The sequence below is a fragment of the Piliocolobus tephrosceles genome, chromosome 6, assembly GCF_002776525.5.
Source record: "Piliocolobus tephrosceles isolate RC106 chromosome 6, ASM277652v3, whole genome shotgun sequence".
Classification (NCBI taxonomy): domain Eukaryota; kingdom Metazoa; phylum Chordata; class Mammalia; order Primates; family Cercopithecidae; genus Piliocolobus; species Piliocolobus tephrosceles.
The window spans coordinates 102,857,760-102,878,802 of NC_045439.1; the positions used below are offsets into that span (position 1 = coordinate 102,857,760).

A 21,043-nucleotide genomic window follows, 5' to 3' on the forward strand; every position below is an offset into this window, starting at 1 on the left:
CGCCATTTTGAGTTGTCCTGCCCTTCCCGATCAAACTAGTGTATCTTTTTTTTTTTTTTTTTTTTTTTTTTTTGAGACGGAGTCTCGCTCTGTCCCCCACGCTGGAGTGCAGTGGCACGATCTCGGCTCACTGCAAGCTCCGCCTCCTGGGTTCACGCCATTCTCCTGCCTCAGCTTCCCGAGTAGCTGGGACTACAGGCGCCCGCCACCACGCCCAGCTAATTTTTTGCACTTTTAGTAGAGACGGGGTTTCCTCGTGTTAGCCAGGATGGTCTCGATCTCCTGACCTCGTGATCCGCCCGTCTCGGCCTCCCAAAGTGCTGGGATTACAGGCGTGAGCCACCGCGCCCGGCAAACCAGTGTATCTTGCACGTATTGATTGATGTATTAGGTCTCTAAAATGTATCAAACAAGCCGTGCCCTGACCACCTTGGGCACATGTCCTTATCCTTGGCAAAATAAGGGGAGGGTCTGAGATACCTAACCTAGTCTGGGGGGCTGTGGGGGCTGGGGTTCTGTCCTCACAGTTGGATTAAAGTCTTCTGCAGAAGTGACAGGCTCCCATGAGTCACTTATCCCCTAATGGGTGGCTTCTCCCCTACTGCAGCTGCACATTGTCCATTATAACTCAGACCTTTATCCTGACGCCAGCACTGCCAGCAACAAGTCAGAAGGCCTCGCTGTCCTAGCTGTTCTCATTGAGGTAAGAGCTATTTAAAAATGTGAAATTTGAAGCAGGGATGAGACTGGGATTCCGCCTTTTGTTCCATGCATACCTGTTGACAATCAGCTGTTCCTGTATCGGCTGTGTCAACTCCAGAGCAGGGGGTATCCTCCTGTAGTGCACCTTTTCTCTTGGCCTGGAGGCAGCACCTTCTGTGCCTGGGCAGCAGAAATGGGGAATGTTCTTTGGTCCATTGGAAACATGGGCCCCAACGTCTAGCTCTGTTGCATAAGGCATGGAATTGCCCGGTTGGGGAGCACCTGTGCTGGAAAAGGGTCATCATACTCCATCCGCCCCATCAGATGCCTGAACTCTTGATACAACTCCTGCTATCCAAGCTCCATCCTCTAGATCAGCAGTCCCCAACCTTATTGGCACCAGGGACCAGTTTCATAGAAGACAATTTTTCCACGGACCAGGGAGCAGGGAGGGAGATGGTTTTGGGATGAAACTTCCACCTCACATCATCAAGCATTAGTTAGATTCCACAAGGAACACATAGCCTAGATCCCTTGCGTGCGCAGTTCACAATAGAGTTTGTGCTCCTATGAGAATGGGAGGCCTCTGCTGATTTGACAGGGGGCGGAGCTCAGGCTACAATGCTTGCTTGCCCGCTGCTCACCTCCTGCTGTGCGGCCCAGTTCGTAACAGGGCGCAGACTGGTACGGGTCCACCATCTGGGCGTTGGGGACCCCTGCTCTATATGGACCCTGGAATGAATTCTTTATCCCAAGAAACAGGAATGTCTTCTGATTGACTTGCATGTTTTTTGTCCGAATGAGGCAGCACGTACCTCATTTCCCAACATGCTCTTTGGTCTGACGTGGCTCTTGTGAACTCAGAGCTCCTTAAGTTCTGGGTGACATGGATGTTAGTCGCAGACTTCAGGTTCACATCTGGATCATCAAGAGCACACACTGTACCCCATACCCCAGGACATTCAAGCCCAATGCCGTAAGCTGAAAACAGGACATCCTGAGATGCAAGAAGGCAGGACTATTACACTAACTCCCAAGAGCCTAGTGATCCATCCTAATTGTCCAGTAAAGTGGATCCTTCAGGCAGTGGTGGCAACATACCCACAGCCTTGCCAGTCAATCCCGGCTCAGCCCATCCTGTTCTGTCCCAGTGTAACCTGCCCTGTCTCTGTTGCAGATGGGCCCCTTCAATCCGTCCTATGACAAGATCTTCAGTCACCTTCAACATGTAAAGTACAAAGGTGAGGGGTCCTTGCACGCATATTCACTCTCTGCTGGAGAAGGAGGTAGTCAGCCCTGTGTGACTTTAAGAAAAATAAATGCAAGGGGCAGGGGCTGTCTGTGTTCACCAGGTTAGGAGGAGCAGGTTGTTGAACGATGTTGCAACCAGGTCCTGGGGTTAGATGACCCTGAAAGGGGCTAGTTCATGTTTCTAGGCTCAGTCACCCTGTTTAGCTGCACTTGTGCCCTAGGGAGGGAGACCGACAGCATCACCTCTGCAACGTGTCTCTCTAGGTCAGGAAGCATTCATTCCGGGATTCAACATTGAAGAGCTGCTTCCAGAGAGGACTGCTGAATATTACCGCTACCGGGGGTCCCTGACCACACCCCCTTGCAACCCTACTGTGCTCTGGACAGTTTTCCGAAACCCCGTGCAGATTTCCCAGGAGCAGGTAACTGTCGTGCCAAACTCAGCCAGAGTCCACACGGCACCTCAGTCCCCATCATCCCCCATATCATAATCAACGACTTGATTTCCTCACTTAGTTTCATTGGCAGCTCTTCAAAACCTCTCCAAATATCACAGTTGTCTGAAAGCACTGCCGAAATTCCAGGCTGAGATTCAAAAGAAGTCAGGCTAGGCAAATGAATACACGTCTCCTAGTTCTTTTTAAAAAAGAGCTATAAAGCTGCATTTGCTAATATATCCTCAGTGGCTGAGGTGGCGTTCTCTTCCCAGGCAGGAGAGAGCCTGGTTCCTTTACAGGGTAGAATAAAGACAGGATCAGATGAAATCATTTAACAAATGGGATTGCAGCAATGACTAAGTGAGGGTCCCTGTCCCCCAAGAAGCTCAAGGTCTAATGCAAACCGGGGAACAAAATCCTTAGCCATCATCTCTAAAGTTTCTTATTTGATAGGAGATGGGAGAGAAGAGTAGAAGTTTGTGGGATGACCCGCGGGTTAGTGACAAAGCTGAACCCCAAAGTTAGGTCATCTGAGTTCCATGTCACTGCTCGTACCTGTACTCCACAACCTAAATTCATGAGAAGAAAAATGGCTCCCCAGGAGACGGGGCTCACTGCACCTGGCTCACAGCACCACCCCAGCTTCACGTGGCCAAGGCAGCCTCACAGCTGCTGCTTTCCTTTACAATAAGCTTCTGCTCTGAGTCCCCTGGTAAATGGCAGCAGGTGGGTGGACAGGAATGAGGACGTGATGAACCAAGAGACGGATGAAACGTGGGGAAGCAGCAACATCCTACCCCAGAAACTGCCTTGGGAATGGGTTATATAATCTATGCAGGTGCATGAAAATGCCATGGAACCTGTAGTCAGATGACCTGTGAAACTCTTACCTCCCTCCTTTATTCCTTCTGATGTGACCATGAGAACAAGCCCTGCAACCCTCTGGTTGAGAGCTGGGCTCTAAGTTCATGAGAGGAACGCAGTCTCCGTGGGAGGCTAAGGAGCACTCCATCACCCCGGGTTTCCCTCCACCCAGGGCAGATTCCGGGTATAACTGGGAACTAACAGCACTGCCCTTCCCTGGAGTCTCGGGTGCTGGGAGGACAAACCCAGCGCTGCGCAGCTCCCAGTCACCCACTGTGGAGGGAAGCAGTTCTCCGGCTTTCCTGCTGCTTTCTGATATCTCCCACCCAGCCCCACAGAAGCTGGTTCCAGAGGCTTCTTCCAGGTGCAAGAGGTGAGAGCTAACCTCTTGCCAGGGGGTCAGGCGAGGAGGTCATTCTGCCTGCGGGCTATTTCTGCTCTTGTCCTCAGCTGCTGGCTTTGGAGACAGCCCTGTACTGCACACACATGGACGACCCTTCCCCTAGAGAAATGATCAACAATTTCCGGCAGGTCCAGAAGTTCGATGAGAGGCTGGTATACACCTCCTTCTCCCAAGGTGAGGAGAGGTAGTGCTGGGGGGAGGGAGTGCGGGAGTGTGGTGCCAAGACATTGGACTCTTCTGTGTGAATTCAGCTCTGGCACTGATGCCCTCAAGAAGTCAGCTGAGGGCTCCCTGGCTGCCACGGGAGCCAGGTGCCTTGTGAGACTAGGTGCGGGGCTCACTGGGGTTGCAGAGAAGCAAAAAGCCGTGGCCCCCAGGCAGATGGACTAGAGCTCTCTTTAAGCCTGGGAGTCTTGCACAGATAGGGAAAAGAGAATTCCTTGGGGACTTCTCTGTTCCAGACAATGATCCCTTCTCCTAAGACACAGGATAGGACCCTTTCCATGAGATCAGACTTCTAACTTCCCTCCCTAGGCTTTCTTGGCATCAAAGGCTGCAGCCAGCCTATCTTAGGCCTGGCCGGGTGATTCGCACACCACCACCGAATGAGCAGGAATGTTCCTATGTTAGAGGTAAAACAGTGAGTGTAACCCACATCCATGACTAATGTAGCAGGGCCCGTTAGGCAAGGAAGCACCCCTGTGCACTGCATTTTTGTCTAACCTCCTTGGAGCTTGCATAAGCACAAGCACATAAGTTCCCAATTGAACAAAGCTTAATAGCTTGGTTTCTTCCTAATGCTACGAGGGCTCAGGTCTCCCTTTTACAGCTGTAACCAATAACTCCCCAGTAGGACATTAACCTTTTTCCTTGCTCTGTGCCTACATCAATACTGCTGGAAACTGGGCATCAGGGGAAAGGGGTGAGGGAGCACTCTCTTCAGATCTGAGTTCACTTTCAGGCTCACTTTCTTACTGTAGATTCTCAACTGGTTCCCAACTTGGGAACCTTCATGGCTGGTCTGTGCAGTTCCATTTAATCCCCAGCATCACGTGTGGACCAAACAGGGCCAGGTGTTCATATTTAAAGATAACCCGTTCACACCTGCAATCCCAGCACTTTGGGAGGCCAAGGCAAGCCGATCACCTGAGGTCAGGAGTTCAAGTCCAGCCTGACCAACATGGTGAAACCCCGTCTCTACTAAAAGTACAAAAATTAGTCGGGCATGGTATCTTGGCACCTGTAATCTCAGCACTTTGGGAGGCCGAGGTGGGTGGATCATGAGGTCAGGAGTTCGAGACCAGCCTGACCAACATGGTGAAACCCCGTCTCTACTAAAAATACAAAAATTAGCCGGGCGTGGTGGCGGGTGCCTGTAAACCCAGCTACTTGGGAGGCTGAGGCAGGAGAATCGCTTGAACCCAGGAGGCAGAGGTTGCAGTGAGCCGAGATCACACCACTGCACTCTAGCCTGGGCAACAGAGCGAGACTCCGTCCCCCAAAAAAAAAAAAAAAAAAAAAAAGATAACCCGTTAACGCACTTGTTAGAATCTGCTCTCCTTGTCTCACCTGGTGCACTTTCTTTGGGTTCCTTTCTTATTATATGAGGTTATAACTATCACCTCCTAAACTTAGTTGAACATATGGAGACTGTATTTGAAAGCCCTTTCCAGGAAGCTTGAGAAACTGACCCATCCTTATGGTCAGGATTATGTCATTCTCTGTCTTTTCATGAAGAACTGCCCAAGAATTTGTCTTTTGTGTTTTCTCCTCTCCAGGTACCACTAGTTAAGGTCATTTCCCTCTTACCTCAGTTTCTCGGTTGGAAAACAGAATCTGTGAACAATGGCCTTCCTGAAAATTCAGAATCCATGTCATGATAACTAACAGTTTCTTTTCTATGAAATGAACTGAGTGCATGGAATTATCCCTGTGTATCTGTTCTGGATACAACGCTATCTTTTCTCATTCTTCTAAGTGGAGAATGTAGTATCCAAGGGTGAAATGGAACTACTTCAACTCTTAAAACCCAAAACATAAAAACTCTGCCAGGAGATTAGGAACTTTGCTCACATAGATCAGGTAGAATTTTGCTTGCGATCCCAGGACCCCATTGCTGGTTCTGTTTCTGAGCTCAGCTATGCACACCCAGGGAAAGGGTGGCGCAAACTCTCCTTATAGTCAGGAGGCCTAGGTTCAAGGCCTGGCTTTGTTTCCTCCTGGCTGCATGCTGTGGACAAATCGTGTCCCTTCTTTGGCCTTGGTTTCCTCAGCCATAAATTGCCAGGTAATCCCAGCTACTCAGGAGGCTGAGGTAGGAGACTCGCTTGAACCCGGGAGGCGGAGATTGCAGTGAACCAACATCACGCCGCTGTACTCCAGCCCGAGTGACAGAGTGAGACTCCATCTCAAAAAAAAAAAAAAAAAAAAAAAAAAAAAAAAAAAAAAAAAAAAAAAAGCAAAGCAGGTTGGATTAGGTGATCTAATGTCCTTTCGGTGCTAATATGTTGTGATGGTTAAGCGGACACTAACAACTGCCCATCCTGACTTTACATTGCAGGGACAGTGTTTGAGGGCAGTTACAGAGGATCGGAAGAAACCGGGCAGGAACTTGACTCTGACATCCAAAAGTAACCCCCACTTGTAATGATGGACTGTGGCACTGGGGATAATTAGCCATCTTCTTAGACCAGCTTGTGTCTAAGCAGCTGCTGGTAGTGGGACAGTTCAGGCAGGTTTGTAGCCAAGCGCTTCAGTAGATTCTCCCAGTCTGGATGGGGGAGCTTGAGGAGCCTCTAAGAAGAAGTCTGGAGACCAACTCCCAGCTTAGGACATCAAGATCAAAGCCCAAATGCAGCGTTGCCACTGCTTTTCCTGCATGGCTTGCCCAGAGCTGGTGCTTCCACAAGCTCAGGCTGGGACCAGCTTTCTCCTCTGAGTGAGACTCTGTGGCAGTCCAAGGAAAACCTGTCCATTTAGAGGCTGATTATAGAAGCTTGGCTAGAATTCTCCCCTCCCTCTCGCTTCCCAAAGGCACAGGCAGCAAGTGGAGCTGCTTTCCAAGGAGAAATGAGGAGGCAGCCCCACAGGGCTGGAGGCCCAAACCTCATCTGCCCCGGGGGCTGCATTCCCGAGGCCTCTCTCACCCAGCTCGGAGCGGGCCTTAGACCGTAACATGATGTTTCAGGTTTATGGTGTGAGACTTTGTCCGTGTGAACCGTGAGCAGTCTGGACTCAAATTGTAGCCTCATCCACTGAGGCATATTTGTAAATAGGGTCTGGCTTACTCAGGGCTTTCTCTGGAAGATAACAACTATAGAGTCAGAAAATTCTGCCAGGAGAAAAGTGACGCTTAAAAACTCATCTAGGATGGCCGGGTGTGGTGGCTCATGCTTGTAATCCCAGCACTTTGGGAGGCTGAGGTGGGAGGATCGCATTAGCTCAAGAGTTTGCGGCCGCAGTGAGCCACGATCACACCACTGCACTCCAGCTTGGGTGACAGAGTGAGACCCTATCTCTTAAATAATTAAATTTAAAAATAAAAACAATTCCCTATGAGAGAAATTACATGGACTTTGGAGAAGGATTTGAAGTTTAGCCAGGTTGGGACAATTGGGACTGAATCATTTAACTTAACCCTGCTATTTTCCTCGACTGTGCTTAGAAAAAGGGTACAGGACCCGGTTTCTGTCCTTAAGAGGTTTATAGTCCAGTTATACCTTAGCCTGGGGGCAGAGCTTCTCAACCTTGGCACTATTGACAACTTGGGCAGGATAATTCTTACGTGGGGGGTGTCCTGTGTGTTGTAGCATTGGCAGTACTGTTGGTCTCTACCCAGTAGATGCCAGCTGCACCTGCCCAGTTGTAACAGCCAAAAGTGTTTCCAGACATTGCCAGCTCTGTGCAGGGAGGAGGGACAAGGTTTCCCCTGATGGAAAACCACTGCCTCAGGGTTTCTGTGGCCCAGAACTCATTGTTTTTGCTCATGTCATAGGAGTCCACAGTGTTATATCACATGCCCTGGTCTTCATTCTTTTATGGCATGAACATTTCAGTGTGATGATGGTTATCCCTGAAACAGTAAGGCTGAAGTTACTGAGGCAGAACAAACCAACCCAAGAGAGACCTTGTTCCCCATCTTCCTTTAGAATTCAAGTATAGATTCTTTTCACATGATTGGGTAAGACCAAGAGACGTGGCATGAGAGAGAACTGTGCACCCTTAGGAGTGTACAAATCTTCTATCTGGGCACAAATGCCTCTGAAGTAGCAACTTCTTCAGGATCCCCCCTTCATTCTTTTTCTCCCTCCCTTTTGTATGAGTTTTTCTCTTTTGTATGCTATGTTTCTTGTTGTCTTTAGTTAAAACATCCACTCTTTATGGAAAAGTGAAAGTCATGCCAGTCACTTTTTCCCATTCTTAAAAAGTGCCTGTTCCAGTGGCCAGGTGTGGTGCTTCATGCCTGTAATCCCAGCACTTTGGGAGGCCAAGGCAGGTGGACCACCTGAGGTCGGGCGTTCAAGACCAGCCTGGCCAACATGGTGAAACCCCATCTCTACTAGAAAAAGAAAAGTACAAAAAAAAAATCAGCCAGGTGTGATGGTGCTCGCCTGTCCCATCTATTATGAAAACTTGAGGCAGGAGAATCACTTGAACCTTGAAGGCAGAGCTTGCAGTGAGCCGAGATCGCACCACTGCACTCCAGCCTGGGCGACGGAGTGAGACTCCATCTCAAAAAAAAAAAAAAAAAAAAAAAAGTGCCTCTTCCAAGTAGCAGATGGAAGATTTGAGCTGAAGGAGAAAGCAAGACGTGTTGTCCTCAAGGTGGGCCCCTGGGAGGGGACACGTCCTGGGGTCAGTTCGGGTTTCAAGTCGGGTGCTCTTAGCGGAGAAGGGGAAAGACGGCAGAGGCAGGTGGACATCACAGGGGCTCAGGCTTAGGGCTTTGGCCTAGTTCTTGGTTCCTTTGAGTTCACCTCCTCCTAGCCAGTGGCAGCAACACTGGGCCCAGATGCTGGGTAATAAAGCAAGAGCCCATCAGACAGAAATGCTAACACCATCTAGCCCTGTGTTCAACGTGTCAGGGCCATGGAAACTTGAGGGACAAAAGGAAGCCAAGAAGTTTCTATAATCACATCATTAGTGGGCTTGCTGTGAGCAACTGCATGTCACCCACCAGAGCCAGCTGAGGCACACTCAGACGAGGGTGCCAGGCGGCCAACTGCAAGGGCAAATCTGTAGTCATGCAATTAGGATCTGCTTAAGCATAGACCTGGGCAGTTTTACAAAACCTTAAAAGGAGAGAGAAAGAAATTGTACATGGCTAAGATGGCTAATTATCTAATTTTTTGAGGCTAGAATGCATGTGTTGTCATTATTGACCTTGTATTTCTTAAAGTTTCTATTTCTAAATAAAAACTATTAGCTGGAAGAATAGCATCGATTCTCCCAAAGGATGCAAATGATTAGCCAGCATCGTTTCCACCTTCGATTGCTGGCCTGAGTCAGGGCAGTCAGGGGCATTGGTCCAAGGTGCTAAGAAGTGAGGTCCTAGTCCCTTTAACACACCACATGTTTCCTGAGCACAGCCTGAGTTATGTGCTATGGGGGACAGAAAACCCCATGGTGGGTGTCATCTTGCTGGTAAACACAGCCCGTGGCACAGGGCAGACTATGTTCAGGAAAGACAATGGGAAAAGGGGCCGGGCAGAAGGCTGGACCCACCCTTGGTGATGGGGCCCTAGCTGGTCCTTCCACATCATCTCCCCACAGCCCCATCCCTGCTCTCTTGGCCTCAGCCCCCAAAACTGTAGGGCAGATGCTTTCAAGCACACACACTTGATGTCTGAGATGCCCCTTCCCTCCTCCACCTGGAAAATTCTTTCAAGACCCAACTCTAATCACGTCCTCCTGGAAGTCCTCCCCATTCCCTTGAAGGTGACTTAATCTCCCTCAGTGCAGCCAGAACTACTTCTCCATCACTGTTATGTTACTTGACACACCATAGAGTAATTATTACCACACAGCGAAGACAAACAGAAAAATAACAATATGTATATATTATACACATACTACAAGCTCCTTAAGGCCAGGGATGACTGACGTGTTACTCATTTTTATGCCTGGCCTGGTGCCTGGCGCTCATTATAAGCTTGTTGAAAGAATATCCCTGACGCAGCTCCAGTTCCTTCCCCTTGCCAGTGTCTTCTCTGCAGAATGATTTACACATAAGCCTGGCCGGTTGTCGCCTTTTAGTTTTGTTGTCTTATTTTCCTATAGTCTCCATTTGTTAATAGTGTTAAAAATCAACCCATTTGTTTAAGAAAAATGAAAGATCAGAACTTAGCTGTCAGTTTTGAAGGTCTGGGAGAAAGTTGCCTAGAGATGCTGTTGTTCCTTCTCTGGCTCTGGCTTGATAGGGATCAAAGGCCCCCGTCCCGCCACCCATTCCTTCAGCAGGGACAGTGAAGGCAGCTTAGAGTGCCAAACACCCAGTGCCAGCATTGTAACCTGCCCTGGGGCTCTGGGATTTAGGCCCTTCAGAGCAACGTGCTGCCTGCAGGGCCTGCGTTCCTGCAATCTACAGGCAAAGCCATGGTTGTATAAAACCAGATCCCCCGTGTAGTCTGGTACTATCTTGTTGGCAGATTTCTTTGTAGAAATTCTTTTTTGGATTGCACAGCGTTCATAAGGAAAACTCCCCGGTTACAGATGTCCTCTGAAGATGGCTTCACTCTGTGGTGAGGGCTTCTTGCTTGTCTTAGCAAAGCATCATGTGAAAATAGCACTGGCATTGCAGTTTCTTGACTCTATGATGTTTTAAGTGTAATAATGGGAGTTTTTACCTTTCTAAAACAGATTTTATATATTTAAGCTATTAAACCCCCGACAAATCTAAACTCTTCTGACCTCTTTTACAAGCCTGGAGACGGCTAAGGATATCACTACATAACATGCCATCTATGTAAACAGTGCGTACTTTAAAATAATACTTGAAAAGGATTGAAAAGTCAAACAGAATTGTAAATAGAGCTAGAAAATACTAGACTGTTGTTCCAGGAACCTCCAGATGTGAAAGTGAGGTGCTTGTTCCTCCTGCTGGACTTTTCTGTGTTTATGCTTGAGGCTTCAGAAGACCTCAAAAGCCCTTAACCAGCATCCCTCGGTCCAGCAAGATGCCGGTGGAAGACGCAGCTCCTGGGCCCGCCAGAACAGGTAGCAAGGCCCTTGTGGCAAGCAGCTCACCGACCTTCTCTGGGTGTCTGTACCTTCCTGGGCAAGGCGTGTGAGCGTCGAGCTTTTCTGTATCTGTGTGGTTTCCTTGTGTGTGTCACACTGCCGTCTCTCTGCTCGCCCTGACTCATATCTGAGCACTTTGCGAACAGGCAGCTCTCCCACGTCCTCATGGTGTGCACCCTCTTACCAGCCAGCCTGAGAGCTCCTTCTGTCGGGCTGTCACTCGATGCCTCTTGTAGGCCACCTCTGTGACCCAGCATGTCTCTGTTTCTGCGGTCTGTCCCATTGTTCTTCCGTGGGAATTGCCTGCCTTCTTTCCTATTCAGAAACAAACCATTTCTTTAACCTGAAAGTGAGTTTCTCTAGTTCTGCCCCTCCCTGTACCATCATCTTTGATGCCTGTTCTCTACAGCATCCTAGAGGCTGGGCTCTCAGCCAGCCGAGGCTCTGCTGGGAAACAGGCTTTGGCTTCGCTCTCAGGCTCTGGTTCTCTGGTTGCCCTCACGGTTCTCCCTGTGTCCTGAAAGTCTCGCTGACTTTCTCTCTCCCATCAGATAACAGATGTTTTGGCATCTGCCTCCAATGGGAATCAAACCCATTTCTGCAAAGAAGCTGAACCTCCATGATGGTTGGTGCTGTCTCGAGTGGCGGGGAGAGCGTTCCAATGACACCTTCCTGCCCTGGGCTTCCTGAGGTGGTGGAATTACCAGGCGACACCCTTGCCGGCATTCCTCTTCCTTAGCAGCTTATGATGTTGGCTCAGTCAAGCTGCTTCATTTTTGCTGTATCAAAGTCTTGGCTGAAAAGTGTCTGTTCCAGGCTCTGGGGCTTTCTTTGTCTTCATGCCTGTTTGGTCTCATTTCATTGTCTCCAAGGACAGTCCATTTAGGCCTTGACAGGTGGTCATCAAGGAGCAAGGATCCCGGGTCAGAGCACTGGGTTAAACTATGCTGTTGTTTACAGGGCCTGCAACAGGAGCCCTGCGTAATAACTGGGGGAAGCCAGACTCTCCCTCCCGAGAAGCCGCCACGCAGGGCATGTGTCCTGAGAAAAGCCCCACCCTTGCTGGGGCCTTGCTGTCCGTAACTTTGCTCAGCTCCCCAAGACCAGGCATGAAGGGTAACTCTGCCAGCCACAGACTGGGCTGCTCAGTGGTCTGGGGCCTGTGTGGCTCTCAGAATGTTTGAGGTGACTGTGAAAGAGAAGACCTTAGAAACCATCCAGCCTGGATGGCTTAGCCAGGTGGCGAGGCTTCCTAGTAATAGTCTTCAGTTGGTGAGAACTGGTTTGGCACCACAAGCATCTGGAGCTTCAGGAACAAAGAACGAGAGTGTATTTCATCAAAGGGTTGGGAAGAAAAACCACGGCTAGGTTTATTATGTTGGTTTTTTTAAGATTCCAGGGACCATGGTCTCTGATTACATTTAAAAAAGAAACAACCAGCCATAATGCCAAGTTCCACTGTGCAGAGGCCACAGGCCCTGCAGGAAACAGAGCCTGTGCTGTACAAACACTGGAAGCTCCCTCCAGGTGGAGACTCATGTCCTGAGCAACCCCCCCTCCCCGCCCCCCGCCGCCCAAGCCACAGGCTGGTCCTTGTGTTCAGATTACATGAAGAATGAAGAGGCCCGGGGCAGGGAGTCTGGCCAGTGGAGTCACTCTCTGCCACTTGGGAGGTCATGAGCTCCTGGTGATGGCCAGCAGAGCAGGGGGAATAGGCCTTCCTGTCCTTGGGGACAGCTCTTCTCCCTGCCTGCTCTGCTAACCCTCACAGCAGCCCGGTGCCACCTGGGGAAGCCAGATCAGGAACCTCCAGGGCCCAGCATTGGACCAGGGAGGCTCTGCAGATTCAATATGAAATTGCGGAAAAAAACAATAGGAAAAGCACGTGGCTGATGGTTCCTGGGGAATCAGCTAGACTTGGGCCGTAGGACAGGAGAAGGGGCCGTAAGCAAAACCTCACGCTGCAGCCTCAGATCTGGTTCCCCAGGATGTCAAGGGCACCAAGGGAGAGTCCTTGGCCCGCTGTTGGCATCTTACACTTGACCAGGGCTCTCCCAGGGCCTCAGCCACCACTGTGGGCTCTATGGGCACAGGATCTTCTGTGTCAGGCTGGGTGGCCACCATCTGTACAACTGTGGCTCCCAATGTGAGTTAGAACAAATACCCCTTCTTTCTCCAAGACACACACACATGCCAGAAGTTTCCATTGAGATGAGAAAACCACCAGACAGGGTATGTGTAAATCTACACTTTCCTTAGATAGAGGACCTGATTAGGAGAATGGGGAATGGCTGTGGGAACCTTGGAAAAAACAGATTGGGGGTTTCCAGGGGAGACTTCATGACTGGGATCCTCTGCTCACTCAAGACAATGGATTCTTATGTGATTTTTCCCCCCAGGAGGTACTTAGTAGGCCGACTGTGAGACTTAGGTAACTGGGCACAGGTTCAGCCCCACTGAGGACTTCTCTCTCACCTTATTTATCCCCAACGGTAACTTGCTGGTTGAAGCCATAATCCCCTGGTTCCATGGAGCAGATCAATGGGGCTGATATGGTGAAGGAGTTTGTCCAGGAGGGACAAAGCAAACATAGAACCAAACCATGACCACAGCTGGATGGTCTGGGGGAGAAGTCTGGTGATGGATCCCTTGCCTAGAAAGAGAGGCAGGTACCAGGGACTTGGACAGGAGCCTGCCCAAGCAGGCTTGGATCCCTACCTTTCTTCACCTTTCCTCTTTGGCCATGTTGTATTAAAAACTGAAGTCTTGGCTGGGCGTGGTGGCTCACACCTGTAATCCCCATAGTTTGGGAGGCTGAGGCAGGTGGATCACTTGAGGTCAGGAGTTCGAGACTAGCCTGGTCAACATGGCAAAACCCCATCTCTACTAAAAATACAAAAATTAGCCAAGCATGGTGGCACACGCCTGCAATCCCAGCTACTCGGGAGGCTGAGGCATGAGAATTGCTTGAACCCAGGAGGTGGAGGTTGCAGTGAGCCAAGATTGTGCCACTGCACTCCAGCATGTGTGACAGAGTGAGACTCTGTCTCAAAAAAAAAAAAAAAAAAAAAAGCCTGAAGTGAAGTCTTGCCCTAGCTAGGAAACTGCTGTGATAAAGGAGCATCAGGGCTGGGCGCGGTGGCTCATGCCTGTAATCCTAGCACTTTGGAAGGCTGAGGCAGGTGGATAATGAGGTCAGGAGTTCAAGATCAGCCTGACCAAGATGGTGAAACCCTGTCTCTACTAAAAGTCCAAAAATTAGCCAGGTGTGGTGGCAGGTGCTTGTAATCCTAGCTACTCGGGAGACTGAGGCAGAGAATTACTTGAACCCGGGAGGTGGAGGTTGCAGTGAGCCGAGATCGTGCCACTGTACTCCAGCCTGGGCAGCAGAGTGAGACTCCATCTCAAAAACAAAACAAAACAAAAGCATGGGAAGGAGGGATTGCAGTATGAATTCCCTAGATAGGCAATTTCCTCTACTTCATCAGGCAATCCCTGAGCCAAGGGTGAACACCCCTAGAGATGTGTCTGCCTAAGACCCGTACTGCCAACCAAACAAAAGGTAGAGCATCTCTCAACACGTTGCTCAAATCCAGTGTGGTTTGACTCTAGAGTAACCTCCAGTCTTTTCCTCTCCCCTTTTAAGTGCAAGCCTATACTGCGGCAGGACTGAGTCTGGGTATGTGGCTGGGCAGCCGGCCATGCATGTTGCAGCTGGGTGATCACTGTGATTCTTGGTGTGATCTGGGTCTGTGATCCAGCCCATCCTTTCTGCTTCTCTGTACTATTGCTCTGGCTCCTGGCCCTCTCTTTGCTATGGGTCTTACCCTCAAGTCGCTCTCTGATTCAAAGATGAACTGCCAATCAATGTTCCTCTAATGAAAGATCCAATCACTCTACAGCATGTGTGTATTCAAAGAACCTATCTATCTAAGACTTTCTTTTGGTCGTGGTGGGAGGCTGTTGCTGAAAACATGCCAGAGCCCAGTGTGGAGGTCAGATGACAGGCCGTATGACCTTGGCAATGGACTACTGGTCGTCTGGGACTGCTTAGGACTGTGCAATGGAACTTGGGGGCAAAACTGATAGAGACAGCCAATGGGCCTTAAATCCAGCAGGCAAAGATGGAGTAAGTTCTATATTTGTGCAGCCCAGGGCTTATCAAAGTGTGGTTCTTGGACCACGTGCATCAGTATCAGCTGCAAGTATTTGGTAAAATGCAGATTCCTGGGCCCTACACCAAACAGATTGAATTTGAATCTCTGGGGGTTGGGCTAAAAAAAAAATAAATAAAAAACCCCTACATTTTAAACAAGCTCTTCAGCTGACCCTTGTGCAAATTTGAGAGCCCCTGCTGGAAAACCATTAGAATTTGCAAATGGCCCCCCTCAAAATACTCTAGCCAGTCCCACTAAGTCAAAGACCAGAATTTGAGAACAGGGATGGGGAAATTATTCCTTTCTGTGGATGATTATGCAGCTGGGCCGTGATTTCACACCCCGGGGCCATGGGCTAAGATGGAGGGGAAGGAAGGAGTGTAATGTGTGCCCTCTGCCTCTTCACCAGGCATCATCCTCTCGCTGGCCCTGGCTGGTGTTCTTGGCATCTGTATTGTGGTGGCAGTGTCCATTTGGCTTTTCAGAAGGAAGAGGTGAGCTGGTTTGGGTCCAAAACGGGAATGGGCAGCCATGTGTCCATGACGATTAGTCTGCCTGGGAAGGCAGCTTTGTGGCATGAAGAGCCGCAGTCATTTGGACCAACACTTACCCTAGGAGTGCTGTCCCCAAAGCATCCATGCCCTGGCCTCCTTTGCATGAGACGCACACGTGACCCTGGTCGTTCAAGGGGTTCAAGGGCCACTGTGCTCAGATTTGGAAGCGTGTGTGTCTTGCTTACTGCTATTGTACAGCCTTGGACGAGTCTCTTGACTTGGGGCTTGTGCCTAGAGCTAAGCAGCAAAGCTGTCTTCTTATCAAGATCTTTACATACACGTTTTCGTCTATGAATCCAAAAAGGAAGATGAAGGAAAACCTGATCTCTCACTCACATTAACTCTTCACGCCCTTTGCCCATGTTTTTATTGTCACATTTGGCTTTTCCTAAAACCTAATTTATTTTGGGGGTATGAAAAATAACAAGGTTTCTGGGAACCCTGTTATGGAATCAGGGTTTGAAGAGCGGGTCTTTGTCTCATTGTCATGAGACCTCTTTCAAACTACAGGTCTAGTATTGTTAGGTGTGGAAGAGAACAGTTGGAAAACGAACAAGTCCTGTTTTGGTTAAAGCTTTATTTGGTGACATTCCCTCCCAAGACCAACAGAACTGGGGAAAGGTCCCAAAGAGAGGAATCCAACTTTTAAAAACGGCCTCATTCCCTACCTGAGTCAGTCTGTTCTCTGGCTTGCTTGCTCTCCTCTCTAACAAGACTTATGTGTTCTTTTTGTTCTAGTATCAAGAAAGGTGATAACAAGGGAGTCATTTACAAGCCAGCCATCAAGGAGGAAACTGAGGCCCACGCATGAGGTCCCTGGAGCTCCTGGGCACATCCAGGAAGGACCTTGCTTTGGACCCTACACACTTCAGCTCTCTGGACACTTGTGACACCTCAAGGTGTTCTCTGTAGCTCAGGCAAACATGCCAGGCCTCAGGGGATCCTCTGCTGGGTGCCTCCTTGCCTTGGGACCATGGCCACCCCAGCACCATCCAATCCATGGATGGGATAAACTCTCAGACCAAGCAGCAGGAACTCTAAGCTGCTTGCTAAATCCTGTGTGAGATTGTGAAGTGGTCTGAATTCTGGGATCACAAACCAAGCCATGCTGGTGGGCCATTAATGGTTGGAAAACGCTTTCATCCAGGGCTTTGCCAGAGCATGCTTTCAAGTGTCCTGGAAATTCTGCTGCTTTTCCAAGCTTTTAGACAAGAATGTGCACTCTCTGCTTAGGTTTTGCTTGGAAAATTCAACTTCTTTCCTCTGGAGACAGGGCATCTCCCTCTGATTTCCTTCTGCTATGACAAAACCTTTAATCTGCACCTTACAACTCGGGGACGAATGGGGACAGGAAGGATCAAGTTGTAGAGAGAAAAAGAAAACAAGAGTTATACATTGTGATATATTAGAGACACTTTCACAGTCCTGTCCTTGGGATCACAAACACTGCACAGACCTTAGGGAAAGGCAGGTTCAAGTTCCACTTCTTGGTGGGGATGAGAAGGGAGAGACAGCTAGAGGGAGGGAGAAAATGAGAAGACATGGATGATCTTGGAAGAGTCTCACTTTGGAATCAGAATTGGAATCCCATTCTGTTTATCAAGCCACAATGTAAGGACAGAACAATACAATACTAAGTCCAAATCCAACCTCCTATCAGTGGGGCAGTTATGTTTTATACTCTACAGATTTTACAAATAACGAGGCTATTCCTTGAAAATGTGTTGTTGCTGGGTCCTGGAGGAGACATGAGTTCCGAGATGACCCAATCTGCCTTTGAATCTGGAGGAAATAGGCAGAAACAAAATGACTGTAGAACTTCATCTCTTTTGGCCAAATTTCATTTCAGCCACTTCTGCAGGATCCCTACTGCCAACCTGGAATGGGAACTTATCTACTCCTCTCTCTCTCTCTCTGTGGATATCAAATCATGGTTTAGATCAAATCTATTTCAAGCTATAAAAGCAGGAGGTTATCTGTGCAGGGGTTGGCATCATCATGGTATTCAGGGGCCAGTAATAATGGAACGCTACTAAGATACTCCATATTCTTCCCCGAGTCACACAGACAGTTTCTGACAGGCGCAGCTCCTCCATTTTCCTCCCGCAGGTGATGACTCATGACTGAGAAGTAACCGACCCCTAGTTAACAGCACCTTGCAGTTCCCCGAGAACTTTCTGATTCACAATCTCATTTTGACAGCACACAATGTCCCCTTGAAGCACAGCTTTTTAAATATCTTTTTCCTTCTCCTCCCTCTAACTCTAAGAATTCTCTCTTCTGGCATCGCTTGAACCCAGGAAGCAGAGGTTGCAGTGAGCCAAGATCATGCCACTGCTCTCCAGCCTGGGTGACAGAGCGAGACTGTCTCAAAAAAAAGAAAAAAAAAAATTCTCTCTTCTGTACCATCACAACTTTTCATAATGATGGCAAGCCTTATGTCTTGGGAGCCTGTTTTGCTAGGCAAAGTTATAAGTGACCTAATGGGGGCTCAGATGTGTGTGTGCACTCAAGACCTCTAACAGCCTTGAAGCCTGGGGTGGCATCCCGGCCTTGCCATTAGCATGCCTCATGCATCATCAGATGACAAGGACAACCCTCATGACGAAGCAACATGAATTAGGGGGTCTCTGGGCCTTGGTTCAAAATTGTCAATCAGAAACTAACAGAAAGGGCTCCAGAGCAGTGGCACTGTCTGTCAAAAGACTCTGTATATCTTTTGTGGATGAGTTTTGTGAGAGAACAGAGAGACCATTGTACCTGGCACAAGGGCTATTCATGAAAAGGGAGACTTACTGGGAGGTGCGAGACAGTGGCATTTCTCCTCTTCTCTTCCTGCTCAGCACAGACCTGGCTTGCAGCCCCGAGGCTGAGACCAGACAAAGCCAGGGAGGCAGAAAGATGCTCCAAGAACCGACACTGTCAATGTCTTCGCAAACCCTCACAGGATTCCTGCGGGTCCAGCTTTGGAACTGGGAAACCTTTCTTCAGATCCGCACTCATTCCATTGACGCCAGCTGCCCCTGAAGGATGCCAGTACTGTCGTGTGTGAGGCTCAGCAGCCGCCCACACGCTGCTAACTCTGCTGCATGGCAGATGCCTAGGTGGAAATAGCAAAAACAAGGCACAGGCTGGGGCCAGGGCCATGGGGGAAGGCCCTAGATTCTCACTCATGTGGGATCTTGAATCTCTTTCTTTGTTCTGTTTCTGTAGTATCACCTGGAAAAAGTTAAGACAAAAACCAGAAACTCTGTATCTGTTTCTAGCGTGTGTTGCATTGAGTCTATTAATCACATTTCAAGTTCACCCTACATTCCTCCCCTCTTCACTAGCCTCTCTGAAGGCGTCCTGGCCAGCCCTTGAGAAGCACTGGGGTCTCAAGTTCCTGTGCCTCAGCCCATAGGCACAACCCTCAGTTCCTGTGCCTCAGCCCATAGGCCACTGTGATAATGGTCTAGCACTTCTGTATTTATTGTAAGAATGATTATAATGAAGATACACACTATAAATACAAGAAATTATAAATGTTTTCCACATCAGACTGTTCTGGTTTTTTGGAGGTGAGGTTAAAGTATTACTATTTGCAAAGCACTCCCAGTTATGGGGATAGGTAACTAATCAGAATAATAGTGTCACTCGCATCCACGTCTTAGAACCTGGCTTCAAAGGAAAGTACGCCGGTGGACTCAATCACTTTCCTGAGGACGGAGGCCTATGGCATGTGTGGCTGCAGGTCACGACACTGCTTCATGGTGCTGGGAAGCCGAGAGGAATCAAAGAAAGCCCCTGGAGGAGGTGGGATCAGAGCTGCACCTTGAACAAATAGTTCAGATTTGAACAGATGGATGGGAAAGAGGTAGATGTTCCCAACCAAGGGGACATGATACAGGGAACAGGTCCTATGTCTCTTTACTCCTGAGAGTATTAAACCTAGTAGGTGGGCAGCCCCTCTTGGTTGCCTGTTACCTTATTTTGAATTCTTTTGGCAAAAGATACTATCACCCCCTCCAAATAATCTTTTGTCTAAATCCAGACTTCATATTCTGATTGGGGTGAACTAGTAAAGGTTATAGATAGGTACCATCATTGTTTGAGTTATTTAGAAAAGCATCCAAGTTTCACTATAATCACCCTAAGCCTGAGAGAGGTGAACTGTTCAAGGGTACTTTGGCTCCAGTAGGTGACAGCACCTGGCCCAGCTTTGGAATTGAAACATGTCTGATGGTCTGTACTCTGCTAGAATACAGGACGCTTCGGCTCTCCCCCTCTGGCGTCCTGCCAGGTGTCATGGCCACGCACAGGCATGAGGACAGCCGGGAAGCCAGAGTTCCCATGAAGCCCTCACTCTTCGGACTTGCTCCCACCCCACTAGGGACAGCACTTCCCGGAGCAGGCAGTGAGCATCTCTCAATACGTCTCCCTGACTTCCACATCCACTGGGTGGATACTCAGGGAGGCGTAGCAGTGAGAGCCATAGGTCGGCAGAGGGAACTCAGGCCCTCCTTTAGGTTGGCCATTACCTCATCTCAATCCCCCTAAATCGCCCACCTAGAGCACACGGGCCGAGAGAAATGTAATAAAATATAACATGAGACACATATGAAATTTAAACTTCCTGGTAGCCACACCAGAAAAATGTAAAAGAAATCAGTAACATTAATTTAAATTTAATTTTAGATAAGCCAACAGATCTAAAATACTGTCATTTCCACATGTAACCAGTATTTTCATGTGTTTTTTCTGCAGTAAAATCTTTGAAATCTGGTGTGTGTTTTACACTGACAGCACACTCGATTCAGATGCTAGATTTTGCTTGCAGATATTTGGTCATTATTTAGATTTCATAAAATTTACAGTTTAAAAGATTCCAACATCCGAGTTGTTCCAAACACACTGAAAAGTCATTTTCCAAATAATGGAATCAATGATCGGCTTTTGGATGTAAACTTATTAAAATTGCGTTTCTCGGTTGAGGCACATTCCAAGCGCTCAAAATCCATGCCCTGCGCAGACCAGGACGACGAACCCACCTTTCAGAGGCTCTGAGGGTTCTGCCTAGAGAGCTCCCACAGAAATTAGCCCGGGAAGAAAGCCTTGCTGGTGAAGCCAGGAAGGGAGACAGGAGGGCAGGAGGAAAATCAAGCCCAAAGGAGCACATCGTGGGCGCCGCTCTTCCTCTCCCGCCACCTCCTCCCCTGGCCGCAGGGGGCCCGGCCGTGCCCCAGGTCCCGCAGTCGGGAGGGAATGGCGCTCGGTGGCAGGCACGTGGGCGCCTGGTGGACTGCAGGACCCTGGCACCCCTACCCTCTCGCCCCTACACACACACACACACACACACACACACACACACACACACACACAGAGGAACGTTCCTCCCGTTGTCACGTGGCCTTCCTGCTGGGTATCTGGAGCAGTTCCAGCCTCGCCTCCGGGAGG

General features: G+C 49.0%; 1 protein-coding gene across 3 annotated transcripts in view; it reads left to right on the forward strand.

Annotated features, from left to right (window-relative positions):
- Positions 1-18,551, forward strand: part of CA12 (carbonic anhydrase 12) — a 58,479-nt gene extending 39,928 nt beyond the window's left edge. Inside the window, exons 5-11 of one of the 3 annotated variants that reach the window (XM_023185322.1) lie at positions 608-703; positions 1,880-1,943; positions 2,218-2,375; positions 3,705-3,831; positions 14,543-14,575; positions 15,463-15,547; positions 16,346-17,973. In XM_023185322.1, the coding sequence (XP_023041090.1) occupies positions 608-703; positions 1,880-1,943; positions 2,218-2,375; positions 3,705-3,831; positions 14,543-14,575; positions 15,463-15,547; positions 16,346-16,418 (636 nt within the window). In that variant the 3' untranslated portion in view covers positions 16,419-17,973. Of the gene's footprint in view, positions 1-607; positions 704-1,879; positions 1,944-2,217; positions 2,376-3,704; positions 3,832-14,542; positions 14,576-15,462; positions 15,548-16,345 lie in introns of all 3 variants that reach the window. The other 2 variants (XM_023185324.1, XM_023185323.1) reach the window with 2 other exon arrangements.
- Positions 18,552-21,043: the final 2,492 nt, after the last annotated feature.